The sequence below is a fragment of the Trichechus manatus genome, unplaced genomic scaffold (assembly GCF_000243295.1).
Source record: "Trichechus manatus latirostris isolate Lorelei unplaced genomic scaffold, TriManLat1.0 scaffold00172, whole genome shotgun sequence".
NCBI classification, from domain to species: Eukaryota; Metazoa; Chordata; class Mammalia; order Sirenia; family Trichechidae; genus Trichechus; species Trichechus manatus.
Genome location: NW_004444108.1, coordinates 3613748 through 3636690, shown reverse-complemented (window position 1 = coordinate 3636690; position 22943 = coordinate 3613748). Strand labels below are relative to the sequence as shown.

The following is a 22943-nucleotide window of genomic DNA, read 5'->3' as shown; positions in this document are numbered from 1 at the left end:
AATGTCACTGAACTGTGCATGTAGAAATTTTTGAAATGGTGTATCTTTGGCTATGTATATTTTCACCAAAAAAAAAAAAGGTCGAGAAGTTAGAGGGTTGACATGTCGTGGGGTTGTTAATCAGTGTCATAAAACAATATGTGTATTACTGTTTCATGAGAAACTATTTGTTCTGTAAGCCTTCACCTGAAGTACAATGAGAAATAAAAAATAAAAAAATTATAAAAAGACCAGATTGACTGGCCTGACAGAGACTGGAGAAACCCCAAGAATATGGCCCCCAGACACCCTTTTAGCTCAGTGGTGAAGTCACTCCCAAGGTTCACCATTGAGCCGGGGATTGGACAGCCCCATAAAACAAAATGAGACTAATGAGGCGCAGCAGTCCAGGGACAAGGACTAAAAGGCAGAAGGGGACAGAAAAGCTGGTGATACGGAACCTAAGGTTGAGTAAGGACAGTGTGGACATGTAGTGGGGTTCTTAACCATTATCATAGGGAAATATGTATACTAACTGTTTAATGAGAAACTATTTTATTCTGTAAACCTTCATCTAAAGTCAGAATACCAGCACAACTGGAAGAACGTGATCTACGTCACTGAATTGTACATGTAGAAATTTTTGAAGTGGTGTATCTTTGGCTATGTATATTTTCACCAAAAGAAAAAAAGGTCCTCCAAGGCCGAGAAGGGAGCGTGTTGACATGTCATGTGGTTATTAACCAATGTCATAAAACAATATGTGTACTGACTGTTTAATGAGAAAATATTTGTTCGGTAAATCTTCACCTAAAGTACAATGAAAAAATATATATATATAAACTCGTTGCCATTGAGTCGATTCGGACTCATAGCAATCCCATAGGATAGAGTAGAACTGCCCCATATGGTTTCCAAGGAGTGGCTGGTGGGTTTGAACTGCTGATGTTTTGGTTAGCAGCCAGACTCTTAGGACCAGATTTATTAATTTAGAAGATAATAAGTAAATCTATTTTGTCAACTTTTATGTACCAAGAGAAGAATTTATATAATACACATAATATATTAATTTAAGGGAATTTAAAAATTTGTAAGAGTTTATATTAATTAATATAAAGTTTGGAGGTGTACCACAGTCTTATATTTTGAAACTTGATATAGAAGTTGTCAATTCTTGAACTATAAAGTTTTAATTAATAATACATCTTAATTTTTTTTGAAGATTTAACGTCAGGGTCTTAGGTTGTTAATCGGATGCGAATAATATTTGGTATCTAGGAAGTAGTCTTTATTTTTCTCACTGTGTTTTGTTTTTGCTGGAGGTTTCAAAAAGCGCCGCTGAAAATGTGATGTGGATGTTACACTTTGGGGGAGAGGTTCCATTGTTTGCCTTGACTTGTCCAAAGTTCACAGCATACAGCAGAGCCAAGTTTCCCAGCACCCTGCGTGTAGTTGAAATGTTTTCAGTGCTTCCATTTGAAGGATGATAGTCTCTTGGGGAAGTGGAGGCACGTCTGGAGGTGCTCACAGTTCTTGGATTCTAACCATGGATATTTCAATGTTAAATTATTAAATCAGGGTTTATTTTTGGTGAGGACTCTGCATGTCTAGCTCCTGTCTTGCTACCCTACTTCCCAGGGCCAGGTTCTTCTCTCCTTCACGTTTACTTACATGATGAGTACCACAGACTTTTCTTAGTTGGAGTGCTTATCACACTGCCTGCATGTCAGGTGCTCTCTGTAGATGATGAGGGCAAGGACCAGTGTTCTTTCTATTTATCCTGGTTCCCAGCCCTACCATGGTACTGGGCTCATCGTAGGAGCCCAGTAGATCCTGGAGTGAGTAAGTGAGAGAAGTATAGAATCTGTGTTTTATCAGTGAGGAGGACTAGTATTTTGCTTCTTTTTCTTTGTTCTTATCTTATGTATTAATTAGTAGTTTAAGTTCATTCTGCACTCTTTAGGAGTAACAATTCTGAAGAAATTTAGACACCATTATTGCTTTAAGAGAGATAGTTATATATTACTGAATGTAAGTAGATGAATGTTGGTTTTCTGAGTTGGGTCCTTTTTGACACATAATTAATTCACATCATGGGCATTTATTTATTGTGTGCGTAAAAGTATTGTGGCATCCAGTGTGGATGGGGTGGACAAAGATGAGTGACGTATAGATGGTGCCCCTAAAGGACCAAAGGACCAACGCACTAGTCTAAGAGGATTAATAAATATTTTGTGGATGATAATGTTGATTAATAATTATTAGTATTGTAGTTCTTGGCAGGTTTGTTATAAGCAAAGTACTGGGGGATTTTACATTTGGAATTAGGCAAATTTTTGCTCATTTTAGCATAAATTCTGAGCATTGTACTCAAATCTAGCAAGCTTCTACCTTCTGGGTCTGCTTTCTGCAACCCCTCTTCCAATTTTTTAATATCCGATGTTAAGTCAAGAAGAAGACTATAAGTTTGGGGCACTAAACAGTTATTGTTACGGGCAGAACCAAATGATAGGCTGTATTTAGGTACCTTTTTGTTTCTCTCTGGCAGATCATGATAGGAAATGGAAAGGGTTTCAAGGAAGTACTTGAGAAAGAAATAGTTGGGAAATACAAACTAGATTATATCGTTCTCCCTATCCCTTCAGGTTGGGATTACTCTGTAGGAGAGTTCTAAGTCATATGTTATCATTGAATAGCTTTGCAAAGAATTGAATATGAATTACAGTTGAATTGCTTTATTAAAATTTCTTTAACCATTTATTGTTTGGCATTTAGGCTTTGTTCAAGTTTTTATTTTGCTGTTGTAAGCATTCGGCTTTATATTCTTATAGATACATTTTGTGCAAAACCACAATTATAACTTTAGGATAAATTCTAGAAATAAAATTGCTGGAAAGGGTGTATACATTTTTAAGACTTTTGATGGTATTTAAAGGCAAACTGTTCAAGAGCAGCGCCGTCCAATGCAACTTTGTTGTAGAGCAGTGCTGTTCAATACAACTTTGTTCTAGAGCAGTGCTGTCCAATACAGCTTTGTTCTAGAGCAGCGCTGCCCAATACAGTTTTGTTCTAGAGCAGTGCTGTCCAACAGAAATTTCTGTGATGATATGGATGACCTATATCAGCGCGGTCCAGTTTGTTAGCCACTAAGCCACATGTGACTGTTGAGTGCTTGAAATGTGACTAGTACACCCAAGGAAATGAATCATTAATTTTGTTAATTTTCATTAATTTGGTTTAAACTTAAGTAGCCATATGTGACTACTTGCTGCTGTATCGAACAACATAGTTCCAAAGGATTTAAACCAAATTACCTTTCCACTAAAAATATGGAAGGGTATCTGTTCCCCTGTGTTCTTGTCAATGTATTATTTTTTTCACAAAATCTTGGCATTCTTTTAGGTTAAAATGCTTTATCTGTGTTATTTTGTATTTTTATTTGCTAGTGAGATTGAGCACCTGTGGGCAATAATTTTTTTTAAGGATTAACTATCTGCTTTTGTCCACTTATCTATTAAGGTGTTCACCTTTTTTCCCCCTAAGTTCTTTTTTATTACTATTATGAACCCTCTGTCTCATATGTTACATGTTTTTCTCCCAGTTGATTTGTCTTTGTATTTTTGTTTATGTTTACATTATTGTAGAAGGCATAAGTACTTTTGTAGAGTGCGTGAATACTTTGAATAAGTAGGACAAGCGTTTTCAAAGAAACCTAGTTCCATTACAGTAGTTTAAGAGGGGACAGGGAGGAAGAATGAGGAGGAACAAGATGAAGGAAAAAAGCGAGGTATTTCTTATCCCCAGAGAAAGGTTGGAGAGTCTAGATTGTGGTGGGAAAGGGAAGAAGATCACCAGGAAAGGAGAAAGATGTATCCCCAGATTCAGAAAGGAGGGAAGAAGGAAACAAGAAAGTAGGGAATTGCTGCTTAGAAGCGGGGAGGAAGGAGATAATTATGGTTTTGAATGTTAGCTCTAAGTGCTGGAAGATTGTTTCTCCTTTGAAATAGTAAGTTGTTGAACTAGAACAATCCAATTACTCTTTCTCAAACTATGAGGGAGCTTTCCCTTACCCTTCTCTGTGCCATGTCTATAGTAATCAGGGTAGTATTACACTCTATAGCAAGGGTCTAGTTGGGGTGTTTCTTTCTTACAGAGAAGCAGCATGGTTAGTAATTGAATCAGAGCTCGATTTCAACCCAAAAGGCTTGAATTTAAGTTCTGCCTTTTATCAAAACTGTAAGCTATTTGCTGGATAATCGTGGGCAAGTTTCCTCTTCTGTAAAATGGGAGTGATACTACTTGTGGTTGTGAAGTGCACGCGTGGTGTAATGTGTGTTAATGTGCTTTGGGTAGTTCCAGTGCAAGGACTCACCTGAAGCTAGCCACGTTAGACTAGACGTTTTGCGGCTGGGTGGTGGGGGTGGGGGTGGTTATGTGACAGAATGGCAGAGCGCATTTATTTAATGGAATAATGTTGGCAAATACAACCAATCTGACAGACACACCTTTAGTACTTACTTATGGATAACCTAAAGCTGCCAGAATTTAAGAAGAAAATTCAGATGTACTAAGCAGTATCTTTTGAATACCTTATTATTGTTGATATGCATAGTCACAAAGTATTCTACTCATAGGTTTTATCAACCTTATTTTCTATCTTTTTTTTTCTCTTTTTTTCAGATGAACGGGACAAAGTTCAAAAGAAAACGTTTACAAAATGGATAAATCAACATCTCATGAAGGTCAGTTTACATTTCTTTCACATCTTGGAATTCTTTTGCATACTTAAATTTATTGAGCAGCAATTGATTGTATAGCTCTAAAGCACAGCTTTTGAATATCACTTTAAAGTTTAAATTCTAGAGCATTTCTTTCACATGCAGTTAAGGCATCTATAATTATTTGGTGGGTAAAGACGGAGATGGGAAGATAAGCACTTGGCGATTACAGTGTATTCTGTGACATTAGTAAAACCTATCATTATTGGACTCTAAAAAATTTCAGCAGTTTAAGAAATCATAAATATTTACATGTTAGGGCATGGAAAAGCAACATTGCTCAGTAAGATTTTCTTTTCTCTCTCAAAATTCAAACCAAGTTCTAGCATCAGATTTATGTGGATGGCAGAGGGTTAAATGAGAATAAAAATGGATTATAGACACAGAAGTCTAGACTCATTTCACTTATTGTACTTAGTATGACCAACGATAACTTACGTCTTCATTTCCCCGTCTGTGAAGCAATTAATAATTCTAGTTCTTACATTAATATTTATTTGTGTTCTGTGGGTCCTTTTGAGAATATAATATAAGCTCTCCAGAAATGTACACAACATTTGCCTGCAATATCATGGAGTTATTGGACCCCACTGAAGCCCTTCCATAAATCTCAGGTGAATAACCCTTAGGACTTCACAAGTAAATATTAGTCACTTTTTTTGTTTCCTTTATGGACAGTTCCAAACTTGGAAACAGGTAATGTGTTAAGTCTGTTGTTTAAACTGGGAAAAATTTTCTCACATAAAAACGTTATTTTAAACGTGGTTATATTCTTAAGCAAATCCTATTTCAACCATAATGTAGCTGAGGGATGGTACCAATAATATAACACCGCTAATCACTTTTCATAAAAGTAATTCTTATTTCAGAGGGCATATCAGAATTCACCTGAGAGGCTTTTCAGTTCCCCCTTTCTCATCCATTGACAAAAACCCTTTTTTCCCAAATTCCATTAAATCCTTTAGGGAGGGCACATCACCCACTCTCCAGCTGAGAATCACTTCTGTAGGGAGTTTCTGTCAGAAGCTGAATCCTAGCTCTCCCATTTGAAGATGCAAAAGGTTGAGAACCCTCTGCTTTATGATGTTTTTATGAGAAAGTATATTTTGAATTCTGCTGAAAGATGCCAACAGTTCACTTGCCCCTTTCCAAGCTTCTCCCTTGTTTTGCAGTTACCATGCACACAGTGTGAGAGGGACTCTTATCCACAGGGTAGGGTAGGAGATGGGCTGGGGTATGGAATTTTGGAGTTGAAGCTCTAAGAGGATTTTCTCATCTCTGAGGTAGCTCCAAGGGAAGCAAGGTTTTTGATGAAGAGGTGTCCCTGTGGGACTGCTGGCACAGCAGCCCTTGTAGCCCGGGCTTCTGGCAGGTGGCTGGGGGGGCGGGGTCTCAGAGGGTCGTGCCATGTCTTCTGGAGCATCACTGCTGTGGTTCCAGGTTGGTCATCAAGTCAGAAATGCGAGCAGTAGGTATCAGAGAGGAAGTGGAAGCACAAGTGAGGATGACTGTAGCACTGACAGTGGACAGATATTCTGGGGGGACGTACTATGGGCCAGACATGTTGAACTGGGCCATTCATGTTATGAATGGCTCACAAACTGGATGATTGACTATAAGGAGATTACTTTTGCTAAAAATGTTAAAGCACTAGTTGAGTTGTTTGAGGACAGAGGCTATGTTATTCATTCCTAGGGCCCATCATAGGAACGAGAATATTCCCACTGTGTGTAATGTACATTGCATACATTAAATCATTTAATCCAGCAACCCTCCGGGGTGGTTTAATTCAATGGTTAAGCACATATAGCCTAGAGTCTGATAGAAAGGGTTCAAATCCTGATTTACCTGGAGTGTGTAACCTCTTTTTTTCCTAATAAAATGACACATCTCAAAGATTTAATTCTGCTGCAACAGAATAAGAAATAAAAAATATTTTGGGTACAACAGCCGATAGGTAGTTGCCTGTCTTACTGGTTAGGGTTGTAATAAAATTAGCTTATTTGTTTCTAAAGTCTATTGTAGGTCAGAATTTAAAATTAGCTCTTAGTAAATGAGGAACCACTTTAGGGAGAAGGAAAGCTGGACAGTAGTCTTAGCTAACTCCCCCTGTCAGTTAGCTACTTACATTCTTTTTCTGTTTTGTTTTGGTATCAGTGCAAAGTAACCTTTCTTATAATCGTATGAACTGGACAGTAAAATCTCTGGATACAAAACTCAGATGTGTCAGAACATAGTTTTTTTGTCTTTCATTCTTTTATGCTAGAAGTTATCAACATTAACTATAATTACTTGAACTGTTTCTTCAAGTGAAGAAAAATAGTAAATGTCCCAAAATATTTTGGGGCATCAGACTGTTAAGGTTTGTGGTGTTACTTAGGTAACTGGAGAAAGTTCAGCCTCCATGTGGTCTTTCCCATGTTTGACCCGGGTGATGATAAAAGGAATGTGATGCTAGGCATCTCATTTTGTCTCAATAAAAGAATTGTTGGACTGTTTTGCAGGTGGCCATTTGGTTATACTACAACTAGTGTGGAATATAAGTATATGAAATTTGGATTAAAAATTTTTTAAATAACAAACATTCTGTATTGATTTTTAAAAGTATCATCCTTCACTTGAAATGTTGAACATATTCAGGGAGAAACAGATTAAGGAAAGCAGTAGGTTTCATATCTTTCTTGCTTTAAAAAAAAAACAAAACAAAACCTGTTGTTGTTAAGTCGATTCCAACTCATAGCAACCCTATAGAGCAGAGTAGAACTGCCCCATAGAGTTTCCAAGGAGCAGCTGGTGGATTTGAACTGCCGACCTTTTGGTGAGCAGCCAAGCTCTTAACCACTGTGCCACCAGAGCTCCCTTTCTTGCTTTACCATATTCCTTTTTGATTAATGAAAAGTTTGCCATTTGAAGAATATTTAAGAAAATGGGATAGTGTTATATAAATGTTAAGCGGAAGGGTGACTATGAGAAATGAGTTGATAAAATAAAAGAGTGCTTAAGTGATAAACAAGGAAAGCAAAAAAATAGAAGTAAAATCATTCAGATAAAATGGGAATATTTTGTATGAATTCTCTGTTTTGTCAGTTATGTAGCCACAAGTAGCCCTTAAGCCATTGTAAAGGGAGTGGAATAAAGGCAGGTAGAGGAAAAAAGAGACAAAGGGCAAAGAAGGAGGTTGAAGGGAGAAAAAGGGGGAGAGAATGGCTGCCTTGTACACTGTGGGGCGGGGCTGCTCCCTCTGAGCCCTCGAGTTGTACATTGGGACAGCTGTAAGGGGCCAAGGGTCTGGAGAGTCCTTGTCCTTGGCTCTTTGTATGTTGTTATTAGCTGCCTGGGAGTGCTGACTCAGGCTTGGGATATGTTAAACATGCCATCTTTTAACATAATTCTTAAAATTGTTTTCTTTTTCTAAGTTATTTTTATTATTTCATTTACTTATTTCAGTTTACTATTATTTTACTTACTTTACTCAGGACTTTTTTTCACACTAATTATGGCTCCAAGGCAACTGTTCTGGTCAGTCGTGCTCCTTTGGACAGTGAGGTAGTTGAGAGGTTAAACTCAGAATAGACCTTTGCCTACTGGTTTTTGTTTTTGTTTTCATTTTAAATGGTATATTCTGCTAAGTTAGAGAAAATTGTTTTTGGGAAAAAAAAAGTCTCCTATGAGGTTTACCAGTTTGTAACATGAAAGCCAAAAAAGGGAGACAGCAAGAGGAGTAGGCAGATCAAGGATTTGTGCTCAAGCTTTATACTTGTTTATGTGGCCTTAACTTTCTTATGCTCTCATCTGTAAAATGGTGGTAATGACAGGTTGGTGTGAACATTTGAAGGAGATAACTCATCTACGCCTAAAGCACGGTACCTGGCATATTGTAAGCACTCATTAAATGAGAGTTTATAGTATAGAAGAGTATACTTGACTTGGAGGACTAAAGACAAAATTGCTAAGTAGTTTCCTTTGGTGCCCTTATACCTCCTCTATTCGTATCTCTTTTCTTGCCTGAAGTACTTTCTCTTTTAATGTATTAGAAAGAGCTGAGATTTTAAGTTCAGAATCTCCTGGGAAGATAGATTGACTCATTGTCTCCTTGCCTTGGAGTCTTGCTGAGACACTGAATAATTACTTAGTTGAGGTATTAGCTGCTCCTCCCTCACCCCTGTGTTTCAAGAATTGACCTGGGAGCTGAAGTCCTTTTTTACTCCCTCTTTTCCTCTTCTTACAGAAAAGGAGTCAGTGAAGATTCATTCTACTTTTGAAAGATTGGCAGCTTTTGGTCCTCAGTCATATTTTCACTTAGAATCATACTTGGAGGGCTTTCAAGTCATCAGTTTTGGTTCCCTTATTTAACACAAGGGGGAACTTGCCCCAGTTATTTACTGGTAGAACTGCCCTGGAGTCATGAAATGAGGATATGAATTAGAATGAGGGTCTGCGTGCCACATTTGATTTTTTTTGAGCACTGTGAAATGTTCTAGACCTGGGAGCATGTTCTCCTTGGCTATGAGGTTATGTTTACTTTTCTCTACCTAATAGTTTAAACTGTTTACTAATTAATCTCCATGATTTAGAAAGTCATGAGTATGCATCTATGAAGTAGCATATACCGAGTACCCATGAAATGGTTCTGAGCATGGTTGATTTTGAAAATTTTATATGTCTGAGAAAAGTGAACATTGTGGAGCTGTTAAATTAATGCTCAAGTTGCTGTTAAGTTCATATGTGCATACATTTTTTCCTTAACACGTTTGTTTTTTTAATCCAGAAAAAAATTTAATATAGCCTTCTTTTATATTTATCAGAGTTAAAATTACATCAGTTTTAAAATAAACAGATTGGTTAACTAAAACCTGTATTTGTTGGGGAGCAGAAGTTTCTGGCTTTTTTCCACATGTATTTAAATCTTAGTGTTCTGGATTTTATTAGTATGACTTAGCTTGTCTTTAAACTGATTGTTCCGGTCAGATTATTTTCCTTTTGATAAATCATTCTTAAGAATGCTTTTAAGAGTAAAGTTAAGTTAACACTTTCACGTCTGCTGCTTCTACACGTCTCTTTACCACTGAATAGACCTGATTGTTTACCTTGTAAATTATGGATTCTAGGTAAACTAGCCAGAATCATTTATGTAGTATTCTTTAGCATAATTTTAAATATAGTACTAAAATATGAGCTGGCTGTTATTAAAAGTACCTTCTGATTTCAGTTAGCTAAATTTTACCCAGCAAACTGATCTAAAATACAAAACTGATGACATTCTTTTATTATTTACAGCATTTGTTTATGTCTCTTCTACCTATGGCACTAGATGCTACCTCTTTATAAACTAGAGGGTTTTATAAAACTATTTAGTTGTTGTTATTACTGATCACATGCAACTCTGTCTTGTTGTCTGGAAATATAGGACAGTAATAAAATAAACGGCACCTAAGATTTAAGTACCTATCTATGATTTAGTTCTTGCCTTGCTCTAGGGGAAAACAAGAAAGAAGTGTTTTTGTTTCTGACGCACTTTAACAGTTTTTAAAGATTAAAAACCAAAAACCAAACCCGTTGCTGTCAAGTCGATTCCATCTCATAGCCACCCTATAGGACAGAGTAGAACTGTTCCGTAGGGTTTCAAGGAATGGCTGGTGGATTTGAACTGCTGACCTTTTTGGTTAGCAGCTGTTGCTCTTAACTACTTTGCCACCAGGGTTTCTAATCAAAGATTAGAGATTCCTTTTTAAATTTTTTACTTAATGATCCAGAATTAGAACTTGAGCCATCACCAGGAAACTGTTTTCAAGAGGAATAACTTAAGGGAATGAACAATTTTTAGGAGAAGATTGGAGTCTGGAAAAGTCCATACAGCATACTTGCCTCATGTAGATTCTGTCTAACTGGAAAATTATAGTGGAAATATATTCATCTACACTGGTTAGTTGTACTGTAAATTTATTCCTTCACATTGTGTAATAGGATATTTGGCATACATTGTAATTTATTGATACACAAATGTATTTGGAGAAGAAAAAGTCCTGGATTCCCATGTTGGACCACACCCTGTTTGTTAATAACCTGCTTTGTTACCACATGGGAGACACTCAAACTGTCAAATTTTTATCTTTGTTCCATCATGTCTTTGGAAAGCTTAATTTACTCATGGCACAGAAATCCTTTGCCCACACTATAAAGTCATCGACTTCATGGCTGCACTGAATTGATCACACTATTCTTTATTTTCTGATTTGGTGGCTGGAAGGAAATGTAAATCCCCAAGCTGAGAAAACAGTGATAACTTTGAGGGAATAGAAAAAAAGCTCTATTTGCTCTGTGTTCTTGGTCATTGCATAGTTCTTGAGTAATTTTATTCTGTGGGCACACAGAGGAGATGGAATGTTTGAAGCATTGACTTTTATAAAGAGCTAATGAAAAATACATATTATAAAAGTATAATGCAGTGCTTTTGGTTCTTAAAATTTGCAAATAAGTTGTTATTTTTCTAAACCTTAGATTTATACCTTGGTTCTTTAACTTCAGATATATCAGACTCACTTGGAGGGCTTATTAAAACAGATTGCTGGGCCCCACCCATATAGCTTCTGATTCATTAGGTCTGGGGCAAGGCCCAAGAATTTATATTTCTAACTAGTTCCAAAAATTTACATTTCTAGCTCAATGCTGACTGCTGGTCTGGGGATGCACTTTGAGAACCCCTACCATAAACAAATAGCTGAATGTTGTAATAACCATCAGTTCCATTTGGTACAACCAATAAAAAATCTAGTAAGGTTTATAAAGTAACAGTAGCTATCTTTTATTGAATATTTTAATGGACACTCATGAAATGAGAACATGATTAGAATGAGGGGCTTTGTCCCACATTTGATTTTTTTGAGCACTGTGAAATGTTTTCAGACCTGGCAGCAGGTTCTCCTTGGCTATGAGATTGTGTTTACTTTTCTCACCTAATAGTTTAAACTATTTACTGATTAATCCTCATGATTTAAGAAGTCATGATTACACAACTAAAATAGCATATACCCAGTACCCACGTAGTGATACGGGCATGGTCGATTTTTAAAATACCAGTATTAATAATAGCCACTAATATTGATTGAGAGTTTACCTCATTCCAGAATCTCTCTCTTTCATGTGTTAATGTATTTAATTCTTACAACAATCCTATGAGAAAGTGCTGACTGTTGTTATCCTTGTGTTACAGATGATGAAACTGAGAGGTGTCAGTAATTTCCCAAGGTCATACAGCTATGTGTCAGCATTCTCATTATTTCTAGCCTGTTTGTTCTATTTCCATTGATCTAGCTTCCCTTCCCTCCTTTGCCTTTTCATCTTTGCTTTTGGGTAAATGTTGACCGTTTGGTCTCATATAGTTGTTTCAGGGAACACATTATTTGTTATTATAAATATACTGTTATAAATTATGTTGTTTATTTTATAAGCCAATTTATTGTTTGGCTAGAAGATGACCTCCAGGAGTAGTTTCAGTTCCAAAATCAAAGGGTGTTTTAGGGCAATAGTCTCAAGGTTCCTCTAATCTCTGTCGTTCCAGTAACTCTGACGTTTTTAGGAATTTGAGTTTTGTTCTACATTTTTCTGCCATTCTATCTGGGACTTCCTCTTGTGTCCCTGGTCAGAACGATCAGTATTGGTAGCTGGACACCATCTAGTTCTTCTGGTCTCAGGTTAGAAGAGGCTGCAGTTCAAGAGGGCTGTTTGTCCTATGGACTAGTTTCTTATCTGAGTCTTTGGTTTCCTTCATTCTCTTTTGTTCCAGACGAGTAGAGACTAGTGGTTGTATCTTAGATGGCTGCTTGCAAGCTTGTAAGACCCCAGACACTACTCATCAAGCTAGGATGTAGAACATTATCTTTATGAACTATTGTGCTAACTTCTTGAGGATTAATTTAGTGTTGAGATGTTAAAGCCAAAGAGGGGAAACTGATCTTGACATTCGGACGTTGGTCTGATTTCTTTACAAATACGATCTGATGCTTGAGTTGTTTCTTCTGTGATATAAGACATAACAGTGTATATAGTAGGGGAAGGATTGAAAGCTTCTTGGGAAATGTCTGGTTAGAGGCCCAAAGTGTAGAATTTTGAAACAAATCTTGAAAATCAGGTTTTTGTAAATGAGGAAAAAATAGGTGATTTGGTAAGCTTGACATTTTCAAAATTGTAAGAGATACATGGAAGGATATCAGATAGCTCTGTGAAGATGAAGTGGTAGCTTGGGATTAAGAAAATAATTCTGAATGTCTTCTTCATGAAGAATAATGATTTTCTTGATAATTTCCTCATCAATAAAAAAAAGTCAAGGATAACACTATGCTTACTTTCAGCAGGAGCCCTGGTGGCACAATGATTAAGAGCTCGACTGCTAACCAGAAGGTTGGCGGTTTGAATCCACCAGCCGCTCCTTGGGAACCCCATGGGGGCAGTTCTCCTCTGTCCTGTAGGGTCACTATGAGTCGGAACCGACTTGACAGCACACAACAACAACAGCAGCAATTTTCAGGAGGGCTGTATTGTGCCTCTAGTATATTCTGGGCCATGTTTGAAATATAGTTTAGGAAGGTCTCTGTTTTCACACAGCTTTCCAATTTGTTGGGAATATTAAATATATATGTGTGAAACCATATGATAAAGTGCCAGAATGACTGCATAAACAATAAGAGTTTTAATAATAGGTCAGAGCCAGGGGGTTTGGGGTGACTCTGAGTGGGTGGAAAAACAAAAATCCTACCTCTAAACTGTAAAGATCAATTCAGTTGAATTCGGTTCTGTTCCACTTCTGTTTTGTTAAAGATCAATTCAGTTGAATTCGGTTCTGTTCCACTTCTGTTTTGACACCAGCTGCTCATGCAGCACTTCTTCCTCTGACCCTGACCACCCAGAGCTAGGTCAGACCTCACAAGTTAAAGCAGACAGTCCTCCATACTGCCAAGTGTAGCAAGACTTCAGACACCAGCCGCAAGCTTGGGAGTCCCCATGACACCTGCACTTCTGCCCTGCTGGCTGCAGATTTGGGGTTTTCCCACCACACCTTCAGAATGCCAGCTGTAAGCTTGGGAGTCTCCAGGGGCCCACTCAGATCTGACCTGCTGGCCACAAATTTGGGGATTCTCTCTATCCCATCAAGATACCAGCCATAGGCTTGGGAGTCTTCAGCCCCCTCACTTCTGACCTCTTGGCTCCTGCTACTCCCTTAGGTTCCATAATTCGCTAGAATGATTCACAGAACTCATGGAAAGCACTGTACTTGTGATTACAGTTTTATTATAGCAAAAAGGATATAAATGAAGAGATGCATAGGGCAGGGTCTTGGAGGGTACCCAGTGTGAAGCTTCGTGTCCCGGAAACAGATGTGCTACCTCCCACGCGCAGTCAATGGCTTTCACTAGCCAGGAAGCCCATGGAGTTTTCATGTCCAGAGCCTTTATTGGAGCCTCTTTATATAGGCAGGATTGATTGAATCAGCCCACCTCCCCTGAGGTCAGCTGATAACAAAAGGTGGGCTTTCTGGCCTGACTAGCCCCTACCTGGAGTCATCTCATTAGCATACCTCAGGTGTGGTCTGGAGGCCTCATCAAATACACTTTAATCACTGGGGAAATTCCAAGGTTTTAGAGCTTTTCTTTCAGAAACCAAGGATAAAGACCAAATTCTTTAGGTAAAGTTAATGTAAACCCCAGACGGAGTAATTAGAGACTGTGTCAGGTAAGAGAAGATGACTTAAGCTGGGTGCAGAGGAAGAAGTGGGATAGGGAGGGGGATGACAACAGTTAGCCTGATGTGCCCAACTGCTGGCATTTGTCTGAAAGCAGATTGTGTTACACAGAAGAAGGTTGAGGCCAGATAAGAAACAAATATGATCTGTTAGTCAAGGATGCTGTTGGAAATTTTTGAGGACAAGAATGACATAATAGAACTGACATTTTAGGAGGAACCTTGAATTTCATACACAGGCATTAAGTAACTAAATGTGACTATATTGTGAATTCCATGAGGTGACTCTGTCTTGGAGCTTGGTAAGAGCTTGCTGAATGAGTGAACCTAGCGGGAGGCATGTACAGGATTACTCCAGCAGGCCCTCTTTTGGATCTGCCCTCTGCTTTGTAGCATATACTTAGATGAAGATGGAGAAGGCCCACTTATCAGATCTACAGATGGGAGGGATATGCAGTGTAATATATCAATTTTGAAAGCTCGAGCTCTAGTCTCAAATCAAAAATTCAAAATTTAACAGTGAAAAATGTAAAGTTCTGCTCGAAGATTGAAATATTCACCTGTGTGGTACAGAAGGTCTAGCATAGCAGTAATTCATGTGATAAGACCGGGGAGTTTTGTTGACCTAAGATTTACAACAGCGTGGCACCGGAATGCGATCTCAGGCTGTCTTAATAGAAGCAAGAGTCTATAACTCTCTATACTGTTCCCTATTTAGGCCACATCCTGAGTATTTTGTTCCGTTCACGATAATGCATTTTAAGGGAAAGTCAAAGGGAGCATGTCTAGAAGCAGGCATCAAGGCTGTGAGAGTTTGGAAGCCATCTTGGCTGAGGAATGCTGGAAACAGGTAGGAAGTTGACCTTGATATTGGCAGAGAGGTCATATAAGAGAGAGTGCAGTTCTGGGTTTATTTAATCCAAAAAGAAGATTGCTAGGTAATTTCAGGGTTGAAAATTTAGACTCAACGTAAAAAATAAATAAATAAAAATACTTCACCCCCTCAGGGCCCGGCATAGCTCCTGGTACATAATAAACACTCAATGTGTGTGTGTTTTTAATCTAAGAGTATATTATTGGTTTCCTATGGTTACTGTAACAAACTTGGAGGCTTAAAACAACAGAAATTTGTTTTCTTACAGTTCTGGAGGCCAGAAGTTCAAAATTAGTTATCATTGAGCAAAAATCAAGGTGTGACCAGAGCTGTGTTCCCTCCAGATGCTTCAAGGGAAAATCTATTCCTTGCAGCTTCTGGTGGCTTTCAGCATTCCTTGACCTGTGGCCGTATCATTCCGATCTCTGCCTCTGTAATCACATCGCCTCCTCCTTTTCTGTGTGTGTCACATATCCCTTTGCCTCTCTTTCTTAAGGATACTTGTGATTGGATTTACGTACCACTATAATAATGTAGGGTAATTTCTCGGTCTCAAGATCCTTAATCTAACCACATCTGTGAAGACCCTTTTTCCAAATAAAGTAATATTTATATGCTCCAGGGATTAGGACCTGATATCTTTAGGATCACCATTCAGCCTACAAGGTCCCTGGGTGGCACAAAAGGTTGGTGGTTTGAACACACCTAGCAGCACTACAGAAGAAAGCCCTGACAATCTGCTTCAGTAAAGATTACAGCCAAGAAAATCCTACGGAGCACAGTTCTACTCCTTAACACATTCCGCCATTGAGGTGGAATCAAACTAGATGGCAATGGGTTTGTTTCTTTTGGTTTTTATTCAGCCTACAATAGGTATGAACAATTAAAACTGTCTGATATGAAAACCATAGATTCATGGGTCAGGGCCCTCTCTAGCTATCACAGAAGGTATTCTTGTGGAGATTTATTTACAGAATAGAAATAGTGTACTGAGTAAGAGGGTGAAGTAGACGATGTCTAAGATACTTTTCAAGACCAAGATTATATAGTTCAGTGACTCTTTTAGATGACAAGATGTGTGAAATACTAATTAACAGGGTTAGACCAGGGATTTATTTTTATAATTTTAAATGTTTTCTTTGGAAATAACTTTAAACCTTAAAAATTTACAAAAATAAAAATAGTACAAGGAACACTTTTTTACTCTTTATTCAGACTGACCTCTTATTAACTTCTCACCCTATTTGCTCTACATTTGCATGTTCTTTCTCTATGTATATAGATACACACATTTTTATATATATACATATATATATAAAATGTATATATATATATATACACGTGTGTGTGTGTGTATATATATATATCTCCTGGTGGTACAATGATTAAGTGCTTGGCTGCTAACCAAAAAGTCAGTTGTTTGAACTCTACAGTGGCTCCGGGGAAGCAGAGATCTGACAGTCAGTTCCCATAAAGATTAAAGCCTAGGAAACCCTGTGGAGGCAGATCTACTCAGTCATATAGGGTTACTATGAGTCAGAATTGACTTGACAGCACACAACAACAGTGTGTGTATGTGTTTGTATGTATGTATGTATACACACATAATTTTTTATCTGAACTATTTGAGGGTAAGTTATATACACCATAACCCTTTACCCCAAGTACTTCAGTTTGTTTTTCCTAAGAATAGGTATATTCTCTTTCATAACCATAGTACAGTTATTAGCTTCATAGGTTTACATGGGTAAAATAATCTATTGTCCATGTTCTAGTTTTGTTGGTTGATATTAAAATGTCCTTTATGATGTTTTCCCCCAGGGCAGTATACAGTTCAGGGTCAGGTATTGCATTTAGTTATCATGTCTCTTTAACTTACTTTAATCGGGAACATTTATACAGCCTTACTTTGACTTTTATGACATTGACATTTTTGAAGAACACAGAACAAGGCTTTATTTAAATAGAACGAAAAATGAATTAGTAGTAAAACATTTTGAACTTCAAAATGTTACTTTAAGACAAAAAAAACTTTCTTTTTTCCTCTGAGGTCATTTAAGCATTGTATAAGTGATTTTAGTGTTCGTTGATAAAATACTGAACTATCTTTTCATTAAGAACACCAAAATAAATTTTACTCAGTAATTTCATCAGCTGGAGCCCTGGTGGTGGTGCAGTGGTTAAGCATTAGGCTGTTAACCAAAAGGTCGACAGTTCGAATCCATGAGCCACTCCTTGGAAACTCTGTGGGGCAGTTCTCCTCTGCCCTGTAGCATTGCTGTGAGTCGGAATTGACGCAATGGCGATGGGTTTGGTTTTGGTTTAATTTCATCAAATAACTTTAGTTCTATCTTGTAGTCAATTCCTTCATGCTTACTTTGTGCCAGACCCTAGACTAGATATATGCAGTATCTGTTTTAATTCTCACTTTAGTGAGGAAATTTGAGGCTCAGAGAGCATAAATTACCTGCCCAGAATGAGGTAGCTGGAATGTGGCAGAGGTGAGATTTAATCCTAGGTCCCTCTGGCAGCAGAGAACTACATCAAACCACCACATCATGTCACAGAGTTAAGGAGTGATCAAGAAGAAATGAAGACAGAGAAGAAGTAAAAACTTAAAAAAAAAGCAATATGCTATTACACATTTCTGCTTTACTCTGTCCTAATTTCTCTCAGTATTTCCCCACATACTGTAAGTCTTTGCTAGTAGGCCTTGGCCTTTCTGCTTGGCAATAAATTACTGTTTGCTTTCTTCTCTAATCAATGGAAGAATTTAGAGATATGGAAGTATGTGAAAAAGCAAAGCAGCATTCCTGAAGGTCCTTGTTTAACTGGAAGAGGGTACTGAGTAAGGCAGTTTCAAAGAATAAAAAAGCTACACTTTGATCAGTGGTGCTGTCATGTCCTAAGTCATGTTGTATAGGCCTTCACATTGGAAGAAGTGTGTGTATTCTGTAGTAGGTAGATTAAAGCAGAAGACTTGGTTTGTTATTTGTTAGACTCTTAGCTGCATAAGGGCAGGGACTGTGTCTGTCTTTTTTAAAACAATGCATTTCCAGGACCTAGCATAGTGTCTGATGCTTTTTTCCTCAGACCATTCTAAGGAAGTTATTGTTTAATGAATGAATATGAAACCAAATAAACCATTCTTTTCATAGCTACAATATAGAACTATAACTACCATGATGGGAAAGTAAAAGGATTGATTGGTTAAAAAAAAAAAAAAAAGAAATAAAGTCTGGAGAAAAAATAAATTTATGGTAACTTCCTTCTTTTAAAGTTGAAAGGACCTATTTCATTATAGGCATAGAAACTGAGGCCCCAGGACAAAGAGATTATGATTAGAAGGGCCTGACTTAGGATCCAGTCATCTCACCCCATTTTCATATTCTTTCTATTGCATAATTCAGTTTTTCCATTTGTGGTGAGGTAGTAGGAAGTTGGCTCATATTTATAGATGAGATTAGTTTATTTGTCTCAGGTGACTAATCAGCTTTGCTTTACTAATCACTGTTACAAAATTTGGAAGAATATTGGCTAAAGCTAGGTTCTTCACACTTGAAAATTCTCTAATAATGGATAGAATCTCTACAATCTCATTGCAGATGTAGTTAGATTTCTTTAAAAGTCTAAGATGTCCGTTTCCATAGAAGCAATAGAAGACCCTGTTTCCAGGCACTAGTCAGGGTTTTCTATACTGCAAACCTGAGGGAAAATTCAGAAACTAGTTGTAAGAGAGGCTGACACAAGAAGTAGCAAAGGAGACCAAAGCCAGTAATCACAGAGGTAGGAGAAGGCCACATTTGCCAGGGAGAGGATTTGATGATGAAAATGGTTAAGGTGTCAAAGGTAGCAATGGATCAAGTTGGACTTGCCTAGGAGTTTGGAGACTGTGCATATAGTCATTTGATCTCAATTATATAAGAAATTTCTGTATTGTGAAAAAGGGAAAAGGAGCTGACTTCAAAGGGCAGCTGTTGAAGCAGAGAAAAGTATTGTGTACTTCTAAAAATGCTGAAAGTCATGCCTGCGGGCACTATACTGTTGCCCTACAGTGCTGACGTATTTGGCACTGATGTTTGCTTAAAGAATTTTTCTTCACAATTGTTCAAGTACCCTCATTCATGATTTTTTTTTAAATTCCCTTGGAAATATACTACTAGTTTTCAAATAAAATTAAGGAGATCATGGTACGCATTATAAGGCCAGTTTTTGCTGCCATGTACAAAGAGTTCTTAACATATGAATGGGAACTTTTGTATGTCATTTTTAGAGGCCTCAGACTGAATTTCCCTATATGGGTGAAATATAATATTGATCTTATTCTCAGGCTAGCCCACTAGGTCTTATTTAATACATATCATATTTTATAAATGTTAAGAGCTTAGGTACTGAGATGAAGGAGTCATATATACACTAGAGGAGAAAGAGTGTGTTCCCTTTCCCCTAGTCCCTAATAGGTTTAAGTGTGAAACCTTCTCACTTCCATTTCTGCACCTGTTCCTTAGAGTCTCCCTTTCCCCCGGGATTCTAGTGCACATGTGTGTCTCCCTGAGGCATTCTCTGTTCCAGAGTGTTCATATTCCATGTTATACTCCCAGAGCAGCCGGTCTCAGCTAGGTGTCAGGACATGATTCACTGCAGTCCACAAATGGCAAAGCACTCCAGCCATGCTGTGGAAAATGAATCTCTGGTGGAATTTCAGACAGATACAGGATGAAAAGCAAGCTGTGAGTAGAAAGGCCAGCATGGAAGTTAGCTAGTCATGCCTAGAGTGTGCCCTGGAGATTAGTTTTTTAAAGATATTCATACATTTTGTAGCATCTTCCCTCACTCTTCTTTGGAATCTAGGGAAGGTGGTTTAGTGTGGAGGTTAAGAGAGCAGCCTCTGGACCGAGCTGCATGGACTCACATCTCCCCTTGACTGTTCTCTAATGGTGTGACCTTGAACCTTTCTAAGCCTTAGTTTTCTCATCTATAAAACAGAAATAAGAATAAACCAAAAACTAACTGCCTTATAGGGTTTCCAAGGCTGTAAATCTTTATAAAAGCAGACTACCACATCTTTCTCCTTGGAGCGGCTGGTGGGTTCGAACCACTGACCTTTTGGTTGGCAGCCAAGCTCTTAACCACTGTACTGCCAGGACTCCTTAGAGATAAGACTAGTGCTCTCTTAATAGGGTTATCATAAATATTAAATGAAATAATACAAATAATGTTTTGAATATAGTGGCTGTTCCATAGTGTGTGTATGTATATGTGTGTAAAATAGGCTGTTATATATCTTATACCTATAAACCTTTAATATACTCTAAAAGCTTCACTATGTCCTCCTGTCTTCTATGTCACTGTCAGTTGCAGTCCTGATGTTTGCGTTTTATGGATTTAAGTCATAGTAGTGACCATAATGCGCAGCTGTGGTGGTTTTATAATAATATTACAGTAGTGAATGCCAGTTAAATGGTGAATTCTAAGTAAGGAATGTGTTACTCATGGCCTGGCCAAGACCCGCACTGACACCTTTTTTTTCCCCTGCATGGGTATGACAGTTGAGGTGAGATGCTGTAAGTGGCAGCCAACTGTTTGGATTATTTGTGAGCCATCATATCACTGCTTGAGTTTAGCCTGGATAAGGTAATTCACAGAACAATAGCCCAGCATAGCCACAGCCACAACATAGCGTTTCAGCCTCCTGCCTGCACAGAACTCTGGCACTTGTGGTGTCTGTAAGAGCAAGCATTAACTCTTCCAGGGTTTAAAAAAAAATCTCACCCCCCAAAAGAAAAAAAAAACAAAACTAAATACTTTAAACCTCCAAAAAACAATATTACCTACTGAATTCTTGAAGAATAATGTAAAAATGCTATTTCTTAGATTTAAGCATAGTTATGCCACAAGGATATAACATAGGTATCCCTACAAGTTCTCAAAGTAGTAGAAACGTGTGCTTTAGATCGGTTGTCTGAGTTAATTTTAATGTTATCCTTTCTTATGAAGCGCAATTTGTGTAAATTTATATTTTGTGTAAACATTAAAAACTTAAGGAGCCATGTTTGAAAACGTTTTGATTTTTCCAAGCATTTTATATAATGTGAAGGAGCCCTGGTGGCGCAGCAGTTAAGTGCTCAACTGCCAACTGAAAGGTTGGTGGTTTGAACCCACCAGCTGCTCCACGGGAGAAAGATGTGGCAGTCTGCTTCTGTAAAGATTAACCAAAAAAACCTATTACCTTCGAGCTGATTCCTAGTCATAGTGACCCTATAGGACAGAGTAGAACTTCCCTATCGGCAGGGGCGGATTAACCAGTAAACATGGTATAGACGGGTTTGCATTGAGCAAAGTATGCACGGGTTTAATTGTATTTACTTGCTAATCTGTGGTGGGCAATTTCACATGGGTTGCACCACATCTCTGATGTGGTGGGGAATAGGTGAAATTGTGCAATGCAAATTGGTCGGAAGGCACTATCAGGCCCGTGTCTACCTTGTTTATTGGGTAATCCGGCCCTGCCAGAGTTTCCAAGCCTATAATCTTTATAGAAACAGACTGCCACATCATTTTTCCCTCGGAGCGACTGATTACAGCCTTGGAAACCCTATGGGGCAGTTCTACTCTGTCCTATAGGGTTGCTATGAGTTGGAATCAATTTGATGGCAATGGGTTTGGTTTTTTTTTTTTTTTTTTTTTGGTATATAATGTAGCAATTTAAAAGTTTCTTCCAGGTTGTTAAATAGAATTCCAAGCTTTTGTGTTGTAAATTTAAATTTCTGATTAATACTTTCTTGCTGAATTCTTTTCTTTTATTCATTTTCTAGAGTTGACAAGATCAAATATATATATATAAAAATAATTTTTGCAGAGAAGCAGCATTTCCCGAATCAAGTTCCCAGAAACACCAGTGTTGTGAGATGCTCTTGAGAGAGAGAGAAAAAAAGATTCCCATTGCTAAAAAAATTTGGAAAACAGCCTTTCCTGATCAAAGAGATTTACAGTACATATTAGCATATTAAAGACTCTTAGAAATCCAGTGGTAAAGAACCCTGTTTACTCCAGTGTTTTGCAAATTAACTTGGTCATAGAATCCTTTTTATCAAATAATATCCATTAACATCCTTTGGGAAAGTTTTAAGGCAGGAGAGTTTTAAAGTGACCGATTTTAAACAAATTTAATTATTTTTGTATTCATTAGAATTACAGATTTGGAGGGGATCTAGTTAATTTAGTGATTATTAAAGGAATGTTTTCTCACAGCCTTTCTTATGGGCTATTGATTTTCTGATTTATGGGCAATTTAAACTTTTGGTCCATTTGGGTTGTAACTGAGTTATTTCTTTTATTGTATAAAATTTGTTTACTCTGACTTCCAGACACTTGTCTTGGCCAGCCTCTTAGAATGATGTAAGACACATAGAAAAGCTCTTTATATATTCAGAGAAACTATTTTGTCTTTTTTTTTTTTTTTTTTCCTAACTTTTCTTGTCACTGACTTCCAGACACTTGTCTTGGCCAGCCTCTTAGAATGATGTAAGACACATAGAAAAGCTCTTTATATATTCAGAGAAACTATTTTGTCTTTT

General features: G+C 37.6%; 1 protein-coding gene across 1 annotated transcript in view; it reads left to right on the top strand.

Annotated features, from left to right (window-relative positions):
- Nucleotides 1-22943, top strand: part of DST (dystonin) — a 515142-nt gene that overhangs the window by 231411 nt on the left and 260788 nt on the right. The window contains exon 5 of the mRNA XM_012558529.2: nucleotides 4660-4721. Within this exon, the coding sequence (XP_012413983.1) occupies nucleotides 4660-4721 (62 nt within the window). The remainder of the gene's footprint in view (nucleotides 1-4659; nucleotides 4722-22943) is intronic.